The sequence below is a fragment of the Chroicocephalus ridibundus genome, chromosome 14 (genome assembly GCF_963924245.1).
Source record: "Chroicocephalus ridibundus chromosome 14, bChrRid1.1, whole genome shotgun sequence".
In the NCBI taxonomy this organism is placed as follows: Eukaryota; Metazoa; Chordata; class Aves; order Charadriiformes; family Laridae; genus Chroicocephalus; species Chroicocephalus ridibundus.
Genome location: NC_086297.1, coordinates 9929017 through 9947718, shown reverse-complemented (window position 1 = coordinate 9947718; position 18702 = coordinate 9929017). Strand labels below are relative to the sequence as shown.

The 18702-nt window shown below is 49.8% G+C and overlaps 1 protein-coding gene across 3 annotated transcripts in view; it reads left to right on the top strand.

Annotated features, from left to right (window-relative positions):
* The first annotated feature begins 304 nt into the window (after positions 1-304).
* SEPTIN9 (septin 9) overlaps positions 305-18702 on the top strand; it is a 143532-nt gene continuing 125134 nt past the window's right edge. For 2 of the 3 annotated variants that reach the window (XM_063351870.1, XM_063351874.1), the window contains exon 1: positions 305-480. In XM_063351870.1, coding sequence (XP_063207940.1) covers positions 459-480 — 22 coding nt within the window. In that variant the 5' untranslated portion in view covers positions 305-458. Of the gene's footprint in view, positions 481-1297; positions 1402-18702 lie in introns of those variants that run through there. The other variant, XM_063351869.1, reaches the window with a different exon arrangement.

Genomic DNA, 18702 nt, shown 5'->3' with positions numbered 1-18702 from the left:
GACCTGAGCTGCTCCTCCAGCAAAGAGCTGAATCAAATCTGTGGGGTGCACCAGGCTGGAGGCGTGAAATTCCCTCCCTTCCCTTTGCTGCACCGGCGAAATACACTGGGATTTCCAGGGCTGGGAGTTGGCAGGAGTAATCACCGGGAACCATTTGTTTTCCCAGAGGGTAACGTGGAGCCGGCGGGGAGGCTGAGCCCTGCTCTACCCCTGCCAGCGCCAGGAGAGTTGGAACAGCCCGTAACTGTGTGTGAGATTAGGAAAGGTGTGTGCTAATTAACGGGAGCGCTGGGCTGCCCCTCGGCTGGAGCTGCACGCGTGGATGCGGTGGCGGAGCGCGCGTCCCCTCCCCGTCCCTGCCTGCGCCAACAAAAGGATCACACCCGCGGCACGGCACCCCAGGGACCCAACGCCTTGCCGGCCCCGCTCCCGCTCATGTCACAGCTCGAAGAGACGGCATGAAGAAATCCTCATATTCAGGTGAGCCTCTTGCCTCTCCCCCTTTCTGTCTGTACTGGGAAAAGAAAAAAAAAAAGTTTAAAAAACCCTCAAAGCACAACTTGCGTAAGCCCTTCTCCATCCAAGTGTCTCTGTAGCGGAGTGAGTAGCTGGTTTACTTTGTATAAATAAACTGTTGATCAGTGGAAAAGGCTTAAAAAGCAAAACAAATCCAAGGAGGCAGCTTGTTCCAGGCAAAACTCGGTGTTGGTGGCACAGAGCTCGTTATTCAGGAGGCACCTGCGCCAGCGTGGGCTGAGCTCCAGTGCTGAGCGGCTGCTTGAAATTAAAACAGGACAGTGGTATTGTTTGTGACCCCAGCTGCCTCTGGGGCTGGAGGGGTTTCCAAATCGGGGGTGGACGAGCTGGGATCCCCTAATGCTGTGGGACTCTCCTCTCCCTGCTCCCCACACCGGCTTTCCCGGTCGTGCCCTGCAGGGTGAGGGCTCTGTGCCCACTGCTCTCGCAGGCTCCTTCCTCCACAGCTAACGTGGGAGCAAGTGACCGTGACTGATAGAATTTCTCTGAGCCGTCTGTGAAATCCTGCCGGCAGACCCAAGAAGTGGCTGGCACACGATGGAGAGGACATATCTCCTACAGAAGTTCCGTTGCTCGGGTGCCTCTGGCAGCTCCTGCGCGTGCAGGACTTTGCTCCACAGCTGATTTGTGCTCGCTCCAGCTACCAGCCTGTGACCCCCCTGCTCTGTAAACCCAGTTCTGCCCTGCTTCTCCCTGGCCGCTGCAGGGACGCGGTGTCACCGTGCTGGCCAACTCCTGACATCCTGAGTCATGCGTCTGGCCACTCCGCGGGGATGTTTGGGGCAGCTGCCATGCTGCGAGTCACTCCAGCCACGTCACGGCCAGCTGGACTCTGCCTGAGCTCACAAGCCACAGGAGCTGGGGGTTTGTTTTCACTCAGAAAATTCCCTGTGTGATGCTGCTGCCTGTTTATTGTTAAAATTAATTAGTAATGTTTCTCTCTTACATATTTCTGTTCCCTCATTAGTGTTGCTAAATGGACTGATGGGAGGTTTTATTAGGGCTTGTATGCCAGGAACCTGAGAAAGCCTAAGCGTGATTATTAGCGTGTTGTAATGGATTAAGGTGGGTATTAATGGCTGTGCATTGTGTGTAAGGAAACCTGTTATTTGTAGAAGCCTCCTGAGGTGTGGATGGTGGCTAAAGCAGCCCTGGAGCAGACAGAAGTGGGGCAAAAAGAGGTCTGGAGATGGCAGACTATGTGTGACCTGATATTACGACTTCTTGCAGATGAGGCCACGTGGTCCTTAATTGCTTTGCTTGCTTTGGGTTGATTGTGCCGGAGTGAAGCTGTGGCGCTGCAAACCCCCTGGTGTGACTGACGTCTGGTCAGTGTCCCAACACGCCTTCGCTTGGTGTTGTGACTGAGGTCAGCGGACATCTGGTTGGTACCTTTAATTCGAAAGGGACTGCAGTTGTACTTTGGAAACAGTTTGCCTCGAGATTTCCCTTTGGGACAGGGCGGTTTTTTAAGGAAAAGGAATAGAAGAATTACGGTAGCTGGGATACACTGTGGTGAAGCAACAGGAGAATTCACTACGACCACCACCAAGCTCGCAAAAAGCCCCGGCAGCTCTTGTGAGCAGCTCTGGTTTGCGTGCTGTGCAAAGGCTCCGCTTTCGATGTAGCAGCTCCTGGCCGGGCTGTGCTGGGGCCTTGCCTCTGGCTGATTCATCGGGCAGAAAGGCACTCCATGAAATCACCCACCGCCTTTTGGAGAGCTGCCACCTCTGCGCGGGGCAGAGCCAGCCCTCCTTGTCCCGTAAATCCTGCGCGTTTTACAAATCAGGGGAATGGCGATGGGGACTTGCTTTGGGGAATTTCACTGGAAATCCAGATTACTTCTCCAAGACATGAGTAAGATGTACGGAGTGCTGCAGAGCCTCTGAGCTCTCTACCGCCAGAGAAACTGGAGAGGTGACAAAGTGACTTCTCGGCTGCAAAGACTGCACTTCCCAAGCATGTTGCTGGCAATCCCTGGCAGGCTGGAAATGCAGTGCCTGGCTGGGAATCTCCCAAAAACGATGACAAAAGGAAACAATAAGCATCTTCTAAACACATTTTGAGGTTAGGGAGCATCCTTTGCTGGCCTTGTTTGCTCCTCTCCGGTATATTCTGGATCTGTTCTGTGGACTGGGTCCCTCTGGACCCAGCTGGAGGATCTCATTTGGCTTCACAAGGCTGAAGCTGCAGCTCCATCCTCCTCTGTGAACGCCGCAATGCTGCTGTAAGTTCTCTCCCGTTAGCAGGCTGCTCCCTACCCTGGGCTGGATTTACCTTTTTGAAAGTATTTCAGGGGGAATCAGTACCCATCTGCTATGTCTCTTGAGCACGTGCCATGTAGGTGTGGTTGGGATAGAGTTTGCTTTTGGATGCTTTACCTCTTACCAGCAGAGAGAGGCTCAGACCTTTGTGCCGCAGCCGTGGGCGCGTGCGGCTCAGCCCGGTAGCGTTTTTTTCCCTGGAACTTCCCGGCAGCAGCCGTAGGAGGAAGGGAGAGGGTGAAAAGGGGATTTTACACAGCAAGTGAAAAATGAGCAATAATTGCTATTGAAGTCAGCTTTAAAATGTTTGTTTTACGGATGTCTATTTCAGATGCTTAAGGAAAGGAGAGTTTTGGGGTGTTTTTTTTCCTAAGATGTTTTACTTGTCCTGGAATACTATTTTTTTAAGGATTTTTTGATTCTCATTTTCCATTACTCAAGCATAATTGAATTGCCAACGCAGCAATAGACAGGATTTGTGATAAATCACATGAGTTATAGGTATTTTAAAGGATGGTGCAAATGGTTTTGGCCAAGGATGGTTTGCAATTTCAGGTTTATGTAAGAGGTTGGCATGCACGGAAAGGAGGATTGCCCTAATTACAGTACCTCCCGAATTATCCGCAGTGGTTGTGTGAGCCACCCTTACCTAAACCGTGGACTCCTAATTTCTTGCTTAGGCGCGTAGAGAGAAATAACTCCTCATATATGAGCTCAGGCTATAGGAACAAATGCAGGAGTAACAGAGAACTGAGAACTAGCATTAGGATTTGGGAACAATTTTTTTGCCATATCATGACTTGCAAAATGATTCCCTATAAAACATGGGTAATAGAATATAAGTCAAGTTGGAGTTGTTGGTATTATCTAGATCGGGAAGCTGTGGGGAAAGAGCTCTGTCCTCTGCTGGGTTGGTTTATAGTGTCCCAGGACCCCTCCTGCCCCAGACCCATTGTGTTTCCTTGGTGCCGACACCACACGACGTCCTGTGGATGCTGACCACCCACAGCTCCGGTCCAAGGCAGCAGCAGTTAGAGGTGGTAGGATGGGGGGCAAGTTGGGCTTGTACCCCACCAACAGGCTGCCTGTTTGTGCTCTGGTACGTGCAAGAACAGCAAGTGAGCTCTTGGTGGGGGTGAGCGAGAGCTGTGGTGTGCGGCTGTGATAGCACGGGGATATGCACTGCAGCAAGTGCTCCTCTGGCAGCAATGAAGGAGTTTGTTGAAGCGCTGGTAGACTTGGTCCCACCTAAACATGCCCCAAGGGCTGTGGCTGGACAGGCACTGCCTGGTCTGGGGGCCTCGGCACATCTCTAGCTGCAGATGTCTTCTGAGATGGTCTGGAAAAACTGAGACTGAATCTTTCTCAGGCTGATACAGTGTGAGAGAGGCCCAGTGCGATGCTCTCAATGGCTTTTAACCTGTCATAAAAGCTGCTGGGTGGAGCAGAGATGACCCGGTGTTTGCAGAGCCCCATTGTTCTCTCCTGAACCAGACCTGTCTCCTGTCAGCTAACTGGCATTGTGTTTGTCTAAGCCATGGAAAAAGGAACAGCGTTGTTCAGATTGATTTTTATTTTTTTTTTTAGCTCATGGGACAAAGTGCAGTATCAAGGGAAAAAATATTGCTTGGATCCAACAAAAACATTAATTTAATTTTAGATTGTCATTTTGAACGTAGGTTTGAAATGGTTTGTTTTGAAATATATAAAAGTAAAAAAGCCATTTTTTTCAGCTCAAACTCACAGCTAGCTCTTACTCCCCCAATTCTGCACTGCTGGGCCAAGATATCATTAAAAAAAATAAATGATTGTACTGAGGATTTGTAATCAACCACAAAAAGCTGGATCCTCAAGTCTGTTGCTGTTCAAACCTATTGCTCAAAACCTGAATTCAGTGCAAGCAATGCCTCCACCAGCTCAGATGAATGAAACGTTCCACTTCCACCTGCTCTCTGAGCGAAACAGCCCTGTCTGTGCCTGGTGTGCCAAAGCACGTCCGTGGTGTCTCTGTTGCAAGGAAGAGTTTAGCTGGTGAGGATCAAGAGCAACGCGCTTGACAGTTTTGCAGTAACAAACTGGTTAATGAAGAGGCCCAGCAGCCACTGGCACGGCTGTGTAGGGCTGGTGCAGTAAGTAAATGCATCAGCCTTCAGGAAGGCTTCTGCGGAATAGCAGGAGCAGAAAAAATGCTGGGGTTTCTGTTTCATCCTGTGTCCTCACTGCTTGGTGGGACAGAGCTACCACCGGAGCCGCAGCTGGTGGAGCAGCTCCCAGCGTGCTGGCGATTGGGCTGGTGTTTGTGTCTCTGCTTTTATTAGAGGCAGAAGTTCCTGTGCTGGGTTTTTGTGTTGTTTACAGTTGTCTCCTATCTCTTACCTTGCTCAGAGGATGCCATTTTGGCTCTTTTGCTGCCACCCATCCCTGCCTTTGCACTCTTCTGACTCTCTGTGCTGGAGCAGAGCAGTGAAGCCTGGGTCTGGGCTTCTTTCCTTTCCCTTCGGCAGCAGAGCTGAAGCATTTGTAAAGTCGGTGTGAGAGTGGGGGATGTGAAAGGAAAAGGGTGAGGAGAGAGTTTTGGAGCCCAGGAGCAGAGGGAAGAAGAGGAACGGTGATGCTGGCAGTGCCATCATGGAGTGATCTGCTCTAGGAACACTGGTCCCTCGCCTGAGGCTGTGGAAGTTTTGCACGATGTGGTTTTGTGTTGGCATTGTGATACCTTGTGTTACTGAAGTAGCAGGAAGGGAAATAACAAGGACTACAAAATGAACTTCTTTCTTGATAATCCAAGAATAGCAGGAGGCTGGTGCACAAAGGGCTTGGCGTCGTCTTTTCAGGATGCTGAAAGCTCTGCAGTCCGGCTTGGCCAGCTGCGTGGGTGATCTGCATCATCGGATCCATGTGAAAGCTGGTTGATACCAAATGTCCATGGTCCCTGTCCTCCTTTAAAACCCCAAAGAAAAGAGCGAACAAACATGATGCGGTCCCTGCATGGCAAACACTTGTGCACTGTTTTGGACAACTGCATCTCTAACTAGTCCATGCCTCACACGCACTTTCCAAAGTGGTCAGCAGCCACCATGCCCTCTCACATTCACGTATTCCGCCTGGTGGGTTTTCTTCCTGACCTCCTTAATTTATTTTTTTTACCACTCCATCCATCACATCACACTGTTCCCTGCTCCATCCCAGCCCGAGTCACTTCCCCATCACTGCACGCGTGGTTGGATGTGTTTGATGTTCCCACTGGCTCCTGCCAGCTGTTGTTTGAGCTATAGCAATGTTTAGAGGTGCCCAGAGGGAATGGGTACTGCTGCCCTGAGTGCTGTGGGGATGCAGGGTAAAAATATACGTCCTTCCCTCCCCACGCCTCCGAATTTCTCAATGACTGGTGTATGATGGGTGGCAGAAGCACAGGCCATGTGAGCAGGGCAGTGTTGCAGCCCGTGCTCGCAAGCCAATGGCATAGCTGAGAGGCAGCGATGCCCAGGTCTGCACTGTGTGTTTAACAGCTAAAAACCTTTAACAAGTCTTCTGATGACTTTTAAAATGAGAAAAAGCGTATGCTTTAGAAAATCAGACTTCTAGTGTGCCTGCCCTCTCTTGTGGTGGTAAAGCCTGTAATTTTGCTAGAGCACTACAAATTGTCGGAGTCTCTGTTGGACAAAAGCACCTTGATCCTTGGACGGACTGTTCTGAGCTGCCTTCAGGGCCTCGCAGGCCGTTTCTGGGGCTTAGCAGATATAAGGAGTTGTTGATGGCAACTGGCATTGGTCCTGGCAAACTTAGCTCTGTGCTGCTTTGCTGCAAAAAATGAGGTGGGACTGTGGGATGTTCAATCAAAAAGCATGACTGTTATATTTTACTTGTGTGCTGACAGAATATATTGCCATAACTGTCAACGTACTCCGTTGTCACATATTTCTGATGGCTCGTGATGATTGATGGAATCTTCTTACGAAAAAATTCTCCTGTAGCAGCCCCACGCTGTGCTGGGGTGGCAGGATCAGCGTGATGGGTTTGGTTGGGTGCTCCGCTGTTGCCAGATCTGGCTGGTGCGTGCAGGCAGTGGCAGAGCTTTGCTTCAGGTAGCAAAACATCCTGACATCTGTTAGGAAATAGTTTGGAGAAGCAAGGGAATCCAGCCTGTGGAGAAAGCCAAAAAAAAAAACCGCAACACGCAGACATATGCAGAAAATAACAAAAAGCCGTGTGGGGCCCAACGGAGTGATTAACTGCTTCCCCAAAACACTGATCACCTTCCCATGCCCACCTGGGGTGAGCAAGGAGAAGTGGTGCCATGTGGAAGGGGGAGATGTTGCTGCAGAGGATAACTCACTGCTTGCAGCGAAAGCCCTCCCAAAACCAGCGCTGCTGGTTACCAGACAGCGAGTGGGGCTTTGTGTGCGAGGCGAACCTGTCCCCTCTTACATGAGAGATGTCTTGGGTTTTGCAGCATAAGGTGGGGTCCAAATCCAGGGTGAACTCTGTGGAAGAGGAGAGGACTCTGTATCATAGCAATCTGTGAAGGTTTAACCTGTCAGGCCCGTGAAGTCTCTGCTTGCTTTTTGTAAGCTCCCTGGTGCCATGCAGGAGAGGGTGGGATCCACCTGTCCCCAGGGGTGATGCTGACTGGCCACATCGGTGTGTTTAACACCACACCAGTGAGTTTCCCTTCCTGACCAGTGCCAGTATCCTTGGGAAGAGCAGCCGTGCTGCATCTCTCATTCCCTACAGGAATTGCAGGCTGCCAGCGGTGGCGCGGTGGCAGAGAGGCAGCGCAGTCACTGGTGAGTCAGCCTGTTCCCACACTGGCCTGCAATGACTCCCCAGTGTCAAGGACGGCTCAAAGCACCCTTTAAAGGGTTTATGCTTAAAAGGGGAGAGATCACTGCTGCCTGGGGAGCTGCTCCCTTCTGTGTAACTCATCATTCAGGTGATAGTGCAGGTTTGCAAAGGCTTTTCCTGCAGCTGCTGTGAGATGGGGCACCCCTCTATTGCCTAAAAGGGAATCCCAGTTTTGGGCTTGTAAGGCAACTTCCACTGCCAGGTGTGCTAAACAGCCTCTCACAGGGCTCAGTGGGATGCAGTTATCTGTAGAGCAGAGGCTGGCACCAGTGTGGGATGGCACCAGGAGGATGGGAAAGGAAAACTTCTGTCCAGTGCCGCTATATTTGCCAAAACAGCTGGCTGTGCTGGGCAGAACGGGGCTCGTTGTGAAGTTTCTCGCTCAAGCTTTAACACTGATCATTGTGCTTCAGACTGCTGTAGTGCAATATAAGTTACCTCCGCGACCTGAATTTTTAATTTCAGTGAGGGCAGGTTGGAGTCTGCCTGGAGCATGTAACTGTCCCCTCCATTGCCCTCAAACGCCACGCTGCCTTCAGTGCTCCCAGTTTGAGCAGATGGAAGTTAAACTGGAGGGATGATTGCAAGCTGGAACTAGCAGCAAAAGGAGATTTTTCTTTTGCTTTTTTCCTTTGTCCATGCCAGATGAGTATTATTTACAGGAAACACTTTGTGCAGCTCTGAGATTTGTTTAGAGAAGGAGTGTAGGGGGAGGAGACAGCTAAAGGCATAATGGAAATAAAAAAGGTCACAGTAATGCTCAAGAAAGTCCATAATTTCCTGGTGTGGGAGTATGGCTATTCTGGGGACCGAGGGAACAACAGAGCTTGGGCTCTGGTTCCCAGGAGGGGAGAGCGCTTGCCAAGGGATGACCTGCAAGAGGAGCCAGCTGCCTCTGGGAAGAGCCCAGCACCCAGTAGCTTTCCCCAAGGTCTTGTGGGGCTGAACCCAAAGCAGCTGCTGGGGACACAGAGGGTCCCTGACACTCAGTCGTTCCCTCAGCTCATCCAGAAACATGTCCCTTTGCAGGATGCGACGGTGATGCCAGAGAGCGCACGTACTTGGGGAGGAGGTTGGAGTCCTGATCCTCAAGAGCAGCCCCTGGGTGCAAGTTTGCTTTGGTTTTGATGTTATCAAGGGAAATGGGGGTTGCCTATAGCTTTGTATCATGGACAGAGTAAACAAAGGAAAGGAGGACAAGATGCCCTCAGCAATTGCTGCTGAGAGCTGCTGCTGAATGACTCAGTGGCTGAGTTGTAAGTGCCTGGACATGTACAAATAAAAGTTGCTGAGACAAATAACAGATCTTGGTGCGTTACAAGTCAGGACAAAGGACTTGCACATGATAGACCATGGGAGGTGGCAGGGGGTTGTTCAGGTGAGTTTAAGGGTGATGAAAAGCTGTGAGTTAAGGAGGCTGGAGGCTTTGGTTTGCCTGCAGGAAAGGTATGGCTCTGGGCTGCAGAAGTGTCGCCCACAGGCTCAGATGGTGGGTTGCTCTCAGCCTGCCCAGGTCTGTGACCGGGGGGGTGTCAGCTACTGGCATTCTACAACCGCTTTCCTCTCCTAATATTCAGTTTCCATCTTCCATCCAATGTAACTTTCAATTAATTTTTTTTAGAATCGTAGGGTTGGAAGGCACCTCTGGAGATCATCTCCTCCAACCCCTCTGCCAGAGCAGGGTCACCCAGAGCAGGTGGCACAGGAACGCCTCCAGGTGGGTTTGGAATGTCTCCAGAGACGAAGACTCCACCACCTCTCAGGGCAGCCTGTGCCAGGGCTCTGCCACCCTCACAGCAAAGAAGTTCCTCCTCGTGTTGAGACGGAACTCCCTATGTTCAAGTTTGTGCCCGTTACCCCTTGTCCTGTCCCCAGGCACCACTGAAAAGAGCCTGGCCCCATCCTCCTGACACCCCCCTTTCAGTATTGATAAGCGTTGATAAGATCCCCCCTCAGGTGTCTTTTTTTCCAGACTGAAGGGACCCAAATCCCTCAGTCTTTCTTCATAAGAGAGGTGCTCCTGTCCCCTCAGCATCTTGGTAGCCCTTTGCTGTCCCCTCTCCAGCAGTTCCCTGTCCCTCTTGAACCGGGGAGCCCAGCACTGGACCCAGCACTCCAGATGTGGCCTCCCCAGGGCAGAGTAGTGGGTGAGGATGACCCCCCTCCACCTGCTGGCCACGCTCTTCTTGATGCCCCCCCCCCCCAGGATGCTGTTGGCCTTCTTGGCCACAAGGGCCCATTGCTGGCCCATGGTCATCCTGTTGTCCACCAGGACTCCCAGGTCTCTTTCCACAGAGCTTCTCTCCAGCAGGTCACCCCCAACCTGTCCTGGTGCAGGGGGTTATTCCTCCCCAGACGCAGCACCCTACACTTGCCCTCGTTGAATTTCATAAGGTTTCTCTCCGCCCAGCTCTCCAACCTATCCAGGTCTCTGGACAGGTGAGAATTTAAGTGAAATTTAATTTAAATGAAAAGTAATATATATTTAAATCAGTAGGAAAGAGGATGAAAAAGAATTCATTGCCTGCGTAGAATTCAATTTGGAGCACTGAAAGTTGATGATGTTGCCATCCCAATCCTGAAATGCTGTAATCCTCCTTGTCCTCTGATTTGCTCTGGGGAAGGTTTCTGACCTTGCCGATTTTCAGTGTTCTAGTGATAAAAGGAGTCACGTGTACTATATTGCTTTTATCTAAAGTCAATTGCTAGAAGCACCAGGAAATCCTTAAAATTAGACCTTTATTATGTGCTCTTGCAACCCTGCCTGCTGCATGAAGGGTTTTTTTCGCCTTTGGTGTCCTGCATTCGTGTGTTTAAGAGAGCAGGTTTTACCAAATTGGGCACAATACTGAGAAATGTGAGTCTGAGTTGTGTCCAAGCTGTACCAAACCCACCACATCCTACCATGGAATTTCTAATGTCTGTTTTTTAACATTTGTTTTAGTAGATAGGTTATGACTCTTAGAACTGTTAAATGCTTACTCAACTGACTTATGCAGCCTGAAGGACTAACGTTACTGTAGCTAATTGCCCTTTGACGTTAATTGTCATTCAACTACATCTGCATCTGTAAACGCTTTCCCAAATTGCTGCACTGACAAGTGAGATGCTTCAGTTGGCGAGTCCCACATCTGAGCATGGAAAGGCTGTTGGTGCTGTGGGATGTCGGGGGATGTCGTGGCTTGGGTGGTCTCTCCCGTCCTGCTTGGCAGCTGCAGCGCAAGGCTCTGATTTATTTCCTGGAGTGGGGTTTTGTCAGATAAACCTCCCAACAGTGATGTGAAGTAATCTGACAGCTGATTTCTGCAGTTAATGTTGGGAAGGATGAGCTCAGCCTTGGAGTTGGATCCGTCTGTGGAGGTTTCAAACGTGCCTCCACTGCTCTTCTCCATTTGCTCCTTCATGGACCAGCTGCTCTCTAGGAAATTGGCATTGGGCATCAATGTTTTAAAATACATGTCAGGCTTTTTGGGCAGTGTGTATGTGGTGGGGAGAGGGGAGGAGGATGTCTGTGGCTGAAGGGGTTTTGGTTGTGTGTTGTTTTTTCTATCTTTGGCTCTGCTAAGTTTTTAAGCATCGTGGGAAAAGAAAGAGCCCTATGCTTGCGCTGTGGTGGAGAAGGAATAGTAAAAGGTTGTTTCATAATATGTGTCTGGATTAATGTTCGGATCTTACTGAGCCTTTTATGTCCTTTCGGGCATGAATATAGGTATGAGAGCCCCTGGGAATGGATATAAGCCAGAAAAACCTCCTATGTCAATGTACTGGGTGCTTATTGTTGCAGGCGTCTGTTAGACCCTTTTATAGACTGCTCCTGTTCCTCGGCGGACAGTTTGTGGGCTACAAATAGACTGTGACTGTACATGGAGAGTAGGCTGCTCAGATACCCTGCCGATGAGTTGTGGCTTTTCTCCTTCTTCCCTGCCGCCCCCTCTCTGCTGACTGTGCGCTGCCAGGGCTGCCCGAGGAGGCACCAGGGCAGCTGCTTTGCCTGGGACTGTTCCATGCTCTCCTGCTTTCTGTCTGGAGATGACCTTATTTGAATTTCTAGGAGAGTATGGAGCTTGCCAGGGTGGGTTTGTTTGTGTTTCTCTCTAAGCAAACACCTGGCTGTCACGTGGAGCTGGAGCAGGTGGCAAGCAGCACCTTGTCCTATTCCAAGGTACTCAGAGTTTCAAGGCAAAATCATGGCTTATTAACACAGCCTGGAGGACCTCCTGTTAACCCTGTTGAGGGGAGGATGTCTGGGTGTTTCCCTGAGGCGCTGCGGCTCCCTCTGTGCTCTTAGGGCTGCGGGGAAAGGGCTGGCTGCAGTAGCCACCTGTGCAGATCTGATGGGAGCAGTCTGCTTGCCGCAAGGCTGGCCACACGTGGTCAGGTTTTCTTCATGTAGGTGATCTGTCCTGGCTTCTTACACAGGGGGGACTCCAGATAGACAAGCTGGTTTAGTGCAAACAAAGTCTTAAAGCGGAGCCTCTCTCCCTAACACCTGGTTGTCTTTTCACATGGAGGATCCAGTGCGCAGTGTTAGAGATTTGTAAAGGGAATGGTCTAATTCTATCTTCCACAAGGTGAACTTCTCCTCCCGAGGCCGAGCCTGGATGCTGTCGGGCACCTCATTTACAGAGCTCTGACAGTCTGCCTTCCGCACCTCAATTTGCAGTCGGCTCCATCCCATCTTCCTGCAAGCACCTGCCTGGAGCACTTGTCACCCTGAGCTATTTCTGCAGTTGATGATGGTAAAATCTGGGGATTCAGCCCACGTAGGATATGAATCTTTTGTAGGAACCTCCTGTACCCACTGACTCGAGGGAGCCTAGTGTATAGATTAGGCCTTTGCACTGGTCCTTACTGAATCAGGTTGCATCCTACTTGGGTTTTCTGACTGTTGCCCATTTCCAGTGTATCAGGATTAGTTTAAATTCTAATATTCTCTAACATACTGGTGTTTCATCCCCACTTGGGATCATCTTCATTTTTTATAACCTTTCTGATGGGAAATTTCTGAATGATGTATCTTTAGGTCAAAATACAGCCGGGACACCAGGCTTTGGATTAAAAACTGTCTTGGCATAGTCCCTTGGAACATCCTGGAACCATCCAAGCCCTGTTATCTGTAGATTATGGGCAAAATAAAGCTATAAACCAAGTAGAGACCTCTGCTCTGGGGGGCTTAACACCCTCCTCTGCTTTTCAAATCATGTAATCATAATCTTTGCAAGATTAAGTGCTGTGTCAGCTGTGTGTTTGGGTATGTTGGGTTTTTTTAATTTCGCTTTCTTATGGAATAAACCGATGGTGACAGATGCCCAGCAGTGCTGGAGGTCAGTGCTTTGTTTATGCAGAGGAAACTTATGGTGTGAGTGGTGGCAATTCCCTCTGGAGAGGGATGTGGCTGTTTCTCACCTTCTCCTGGAGCATGGGGCTACGTGGCAGGGGCCTCGCTCTGCGCTGGTACCACCAGGGCAGAGCCCTCCAGAGGGGCTTCGGGCTTCTCCAGGGGATTTGCTTTGTGAATAAACATCACCTTTTCTCCTGTGCTCCCAAAGTCTTCTCAAGCATCCATGGAAAATTCTCTGTGAAAGACATATGCTTTTGTCCACTTTATTGCTGAGGAAACTGAGCTGCAGAGAAACAAGCTGCTTCATTTGGTTTGCGTGGCCAGGATGGGGTGTAATCAGATACCCTGACTCCTGCTGCTTGTCTAATGACTGTGCAGATAACCAAAGTGCTTCCTATTCCTGTAAGTGCCTTCAGTCTTTGAGACATTGATCTTTAAGCTTGGAGAGAGCTGAGAATCCTGTATTACAGAGGACTGAAGCTCAGATAAAAACAAGGTAGAATTTAATTTTGCTTAAGCTGGGCCACCTAAAAGCAGCCATCTGAATAGGAGCTGGTCCCTGCAGCTTCTCTCCAGCTGGGGGCTGTCGGGTGAATCACCCTATCTGCCATCTCAGGACGGAGGTGACTCACTGGCTGCAGTGCCTGTCTCATCTGCTGACCATGGAGGGCGTCTGGGGCTCTTTCAAAGACATTTAATGTGAAATGCTCAAGCGGGTGCTGCCCTGAGGCTTGTAGGGATCTGTGGCAGAGCAGAGTCAAATCTAGGCCTTAGGATGATAACCAGAGGTGTCCAAATTAGTGAGCATCCTTCCTTCACAGGTGCTAAAGCATGTGGCCACCAGTTTGCAGAGAGCAGCAGTGCAGCAAGGGACTGCTCGGGGTACCGGCAGTTTTCAGAAGAAGTGGCAGCATCCCTCTGTGCAGCTGGGGCTGCTTCTCCTGAGCTGCTCAGGACAGAGCTGTTTGAGGAAAAGGCACACTGAGGACAGGCACTATTACAGATCTGATGTCTCAGAAATGGTAAATGCAGTAAATGCATTTTGGTCTGTACCAGTGAACATTCTTCTCTGACTCTAAACCCCTTCACAAAGAGGTGCTTTTGTGGAGAGGAAGAGGGGTGCCAGCAGGAAGCTTGCTGAGACAACACAGAAACATTTTCTACCCGTGATCTCAGACACTGGAGATAAGGTTGGAATTTTGACACAGCCCCCCCCCAGCCCAGAGCATCCTCCCTTGGCCCCTTGTTGATCCCGCAGCTCTGGACGGAGGAGGGAGGTTCCTGCCTGGGTGATGCTCCTGCAGGGGAACCAAAGGGATTGGGCAGATTTGGGCTAGAGGGACACAGCAGTGTCATGGATCCCCCTCTGAAGAAGAGGTCTTGGAGTCCTCTGACTGTGAAGGATGCTACTCACAAAAGGTCAGCTTTCTAATAAACTCTGACAGTGGTTTAGGGGTCATCAGAAGTGATCTGAGCCTCCAGACAGAGAAAAACCTTTTGGGTTTGGCAGGCAGTGGCCTGTGCGTGCGCTGTGGCAGGTTGCACACAGCGTGGTTCATTACGTGTGGCATATGGTGGAAGTCCATAAGCTTCACCACGTGGGGAATCCTCTCTCATGCTGCTGCTTAGCACAGAGCAAGGTCTCGGTGGTGCTGGGATTTGGCGTGTGAGGGGTTAGGTTACTCAATAGTTGCAGGCTGAACTTTCCAGGGAAAATCCACGCCAGCAGGAAAATCCACAAAGCAGATCTCAGTCCTGTGCATACATGTGTATTTGTTACAGAAATAGCAGCGCTTGCCTTTTTTGTTGTGAGGATTTTCATAGTGGAGGCTGAACACTTGTCTCGTTGGGGTGAGTGACTCGAGGGAGAGTTCTGGGTTGGGGCTGGACCTCCGCTGCCCGGCTCTGTGCCCCCGAGTGTGCCGTGTTCCATGTACAATGCTGCCTTTCAGCCAGACCTACAGAATAGGCTTTGTGTCTGCTTGTGTGAGCCCTCTTTTAAGAGAGAAAAGCTTCCTTAGAGGCTGCAGGCAGTGCTCTGTGCTTTGAAATGGTTTCCACCTGTGCCAGGAGTGATTTCACTCTGCCTTTTGCCAGGGCTGAGCTGTTTGGTGGTGCCAGGTGCTTTGCCTTTCCCTTGCTGGCAGCTGCAGAAACCCATTAGAGGAACGAGTTGCACTGGGACTGCGGCGTACCTGGGGAGAAGAGCATGTGTTGTGGAGTTAGTATCAAGTAGCTGTGGTTTCTACAGCTGGGGCTTATTTAGATGAACCTATTCTTAATTTCCCTGCTGCCCCTCTGTTGGAGGTGACTGGTGGAGAGCATGGCTTGGCAGCGAGGTAGGTGTTGGGTCTAGAATTATTTTGTCCCTTTCAAAGATTTAAAATGACAAGCCGATAAGATATTGGCACTTATATATTAATTCTACATCTTGGTTTTAAATTAATTTAGTGTTTTTATGCTGGTTGCCTTACTGTTTTTATGTACGGGGGCAGGACATGATGTTCTGGGGCTCAGCAGGGGCAATGGGTACTTCTGAGAGCTAGTCCTCCTTTAAATGCTGCATGCGCGAGAGACTGGGGAGCTCACAGGAAATTTAATCTCCATGTTAATTGCTGACCACTCACAGATACAGCTTTAAGCAGCTCGTGTAGCTGACTTGGGGATTGTGGTTGGTCTTTTTGTGGGTGTCTGACTTGGAGATGGAAGAGAGAACTGTAAGGGCAGCATCGGTGTTTTTAAGATGCATTTAGGCCCTCTCAAGATAGAGATGGAGTTGTACTACGCTTCGTAAAGGCACTTTTGCAAACTCTAGTGTAAGCTGATCTGCAACATTAGGCACTCAAATACGTCCTAAAAATTGGCTGAAGTTCTCTTCTGTTCCAATTACCCTGCTACAGCCACTATTAAATATAATTGTAAGATACAGGGGAAAACATTCAAAGAATGTTACTAGCTTATGAAACTGGATTGCCTTGGCTACTTCTGGGGCAGAATTAGTAGGAGAAAACCCTCAATTGCATGGGTCTAGGGCTTCATCGTAGTCTTAAATTGTAACTTCTTCTTTCCTGATGTTTAAGGACAGCGGACATTGTCTCAGTAATCTATAGGTAGTACCCAAATCATTCTTTACAGTACAGCTCAAATGTAAGAACATTAAATAATACACCCCTCCTGCTCCTATAAGCAGGGGAAGTGCTTGACACCTCATTTTACAGGCAGAAAAAAGGATATGTGGAGGAGGAAAGTTATGTGTGGTGAGAGCTGTGACGGAGTCAGAGGGGTCCCTGACTCTTCTGTCTGCAGGTGGCTTTGCCTCTGCGGCTGAGCTGGTCCTCCCTGGCCACCCCACCTCAGCATCTTCCTAGGGCAGGTTAGCCTCGAATGAGCAGAGATCGAGATGCGACTGGACTTGGGGTTAAAGGCAAATGTAAGAATGTGGATGTTTGGTGTCCTGAGGCACAGCTGTGATTCTGAGCTTAAATTTCTTGTGCAGGGCTGCTAAGGAGCTGGTTTCTGAACTGCAGCTTGGATCTAGGGATTTCTGACTTCCAGGTGATTCTGCGTAATATCAGAGGATTGCAGGGCGCCTTCCAAAGTGATACAGACTCATAGTGTGAACACATGACTGCAAAGTGTGTGTTCTGGCTGCTGCTACACTAGGGATGCTCAGGTGAAAGGGCTTCAGGTGCTGTTTGTAGCCCAAACTACGTTTGTGTGGATGTTTGATGCAGAGAGAAAAGTGACCGCCATCTGCTTGAGCTGAATGCTTCTCTAACATTACCTGTTCCCAAACAAATGGCCAGGCAGTTTGTGTGTTTTGATTCTGTGAATCTGAGTTTCTGGCTAGGGAGGGAATGGGCTTTAGCAACTGTGGTCCCTTGGCTGCTTCTTTGCCGGTCCCTGGTTCCTTCACCTAGATGTCAGATGGCTGCAGTGGAGCATCTTGTGTGCTGTGTGGAAGAAAAGGGCACTTTGTCACGAGACTGGAGTGAGACTTGGACTTGTGTGTGTGCGCACCCGAGTGAAATCCCTGGCTGAGGTTTTTTTTCCCCTTTGCAGTGTCTTCAGAGCCAGCCACTGGTCTCACAGCCAAAGGCTGCCCCTTTTCTCCTCCAGCTGTGGAGGAGGAATTGCTCGCTAAGGCTGGGGAGTCCAAGGTGGCCGGGTCTGCTCTGGGTGTCCTGTTTGCTATAGACACTGGCACGCCTCCGCCACGCAGCCTGGTGGGTCACCCAGGCTTAGGAGAACCCTTAACCTCTGCCCTTTGTCGTCGGCAGCCCTTTGGTTGGTGAGCTGCTGCCTCTTTGTTCTCGGCTTTTCTCCTCTATATACACCCCCATCCCTCTCTGGGAAAAATCAACATTTGCCTTTCAGAGCCTGGCAAACAGAAGGGGTCTGTATTACATCCTGATGGCAGCCCCAGGCTTGCAGGGCTCTGATAATAAATCCAGGGATGTTTGTTGCGGGGGGACCCTCTGAAACACAAGTTTTGCTGTTCTGTGTGTCTGAAACGAGCAGGGAAGCCGCGAGTGGTCACTGAGCAAATCCCGTGGCTGAAAAATAAAATTTGGATTGCATTGAGGTTATAAGATTGATTTAAAATCTTAGTAAGGATGACTTTTTTTTTTCCCCAAAGTAACACATTGCTGCTTAGTGTGCTAAAGCTGTGCAGGGTGTCAGAGTGCAGCGGAGAGCCAGATGCTGGGAAGTTTGCACCAGGAGTTCTCCGCTATGGTCAGAGCCAGGGCGTTATGGGCCTGTGGGGAGGAGAGCCGTGGGGTGGCTTGAGAGTATTTGATCCATATGGAAATACCACATTGCAGTTCTAAAATTCCTTTCCCTTCCTTCAAAGCTGATAGTGGTTTTCTCCAACTAATCCATGGCCATTGCCAGATGAACCTGGGGAAGTTAGGTGCACTCGTGAGTCTGGGTGCTGTAAATGTTTGAGGGGTTCTTGGAAGGTGAAGGATGAGCAGAGATCGCTTGTTTTGTTCTCTGTTTGCATAGTGCTCTGCATGCTAAACCTTATCCCTTGTCCACTCAGGCTCCTGGGGACTCTTGTGCTATTAATGTTGATCATTAACTAACACGCTTCTATCTCTTGTGGCAGCTGGTTAATGTAAGAGCTTGATCATTGCTGCCTTTGAGCAAGGCTGCAGCTTGGACGAGTTCAGACGCTTTTCCTCCTTCCCATCTCTGCAGCTGGGATGCTGCAGATTCTGCAGAAACAAATGGGACCAGATCCAAGCTGCTCTCACGATGGCTTTGTGAGCTCTGTGACCTTCTTTGCGAAACACCCTCACGTAGTGAAAATGCCGTGAGGACACTGTTTGGTGTAGTTCTAGGGTTCCAGTTCTCTCGCGGATTTCAGAAGCTAAGGAGTGTGAGCAAATGAGGAGTGTGCCGAGAACAGGGTAAATTTAGAGGGACAAGAACTATTTGGAAATCTGGTTAGCTTCAACAGTGAACTGGAAATTATTTTAGACTTGACAGCAGTTACAGGTCCGTTCCCAATCAGTATAGCTTCACAAGAACAGTTTTCTGTCCCTTTATAAATCCTTCTCCCTTTCCTCCTGCTGCTAAGTAAAAGAACCACATAAACCAGCAAATCTGTCAGTACGTACAAAAGACCCATTTTTCCAGTCCCTTCCAATTTGTGTGGATACTTGCATTATAAATATGCATTTATACAAGTCATCTGATGTGTCAGTG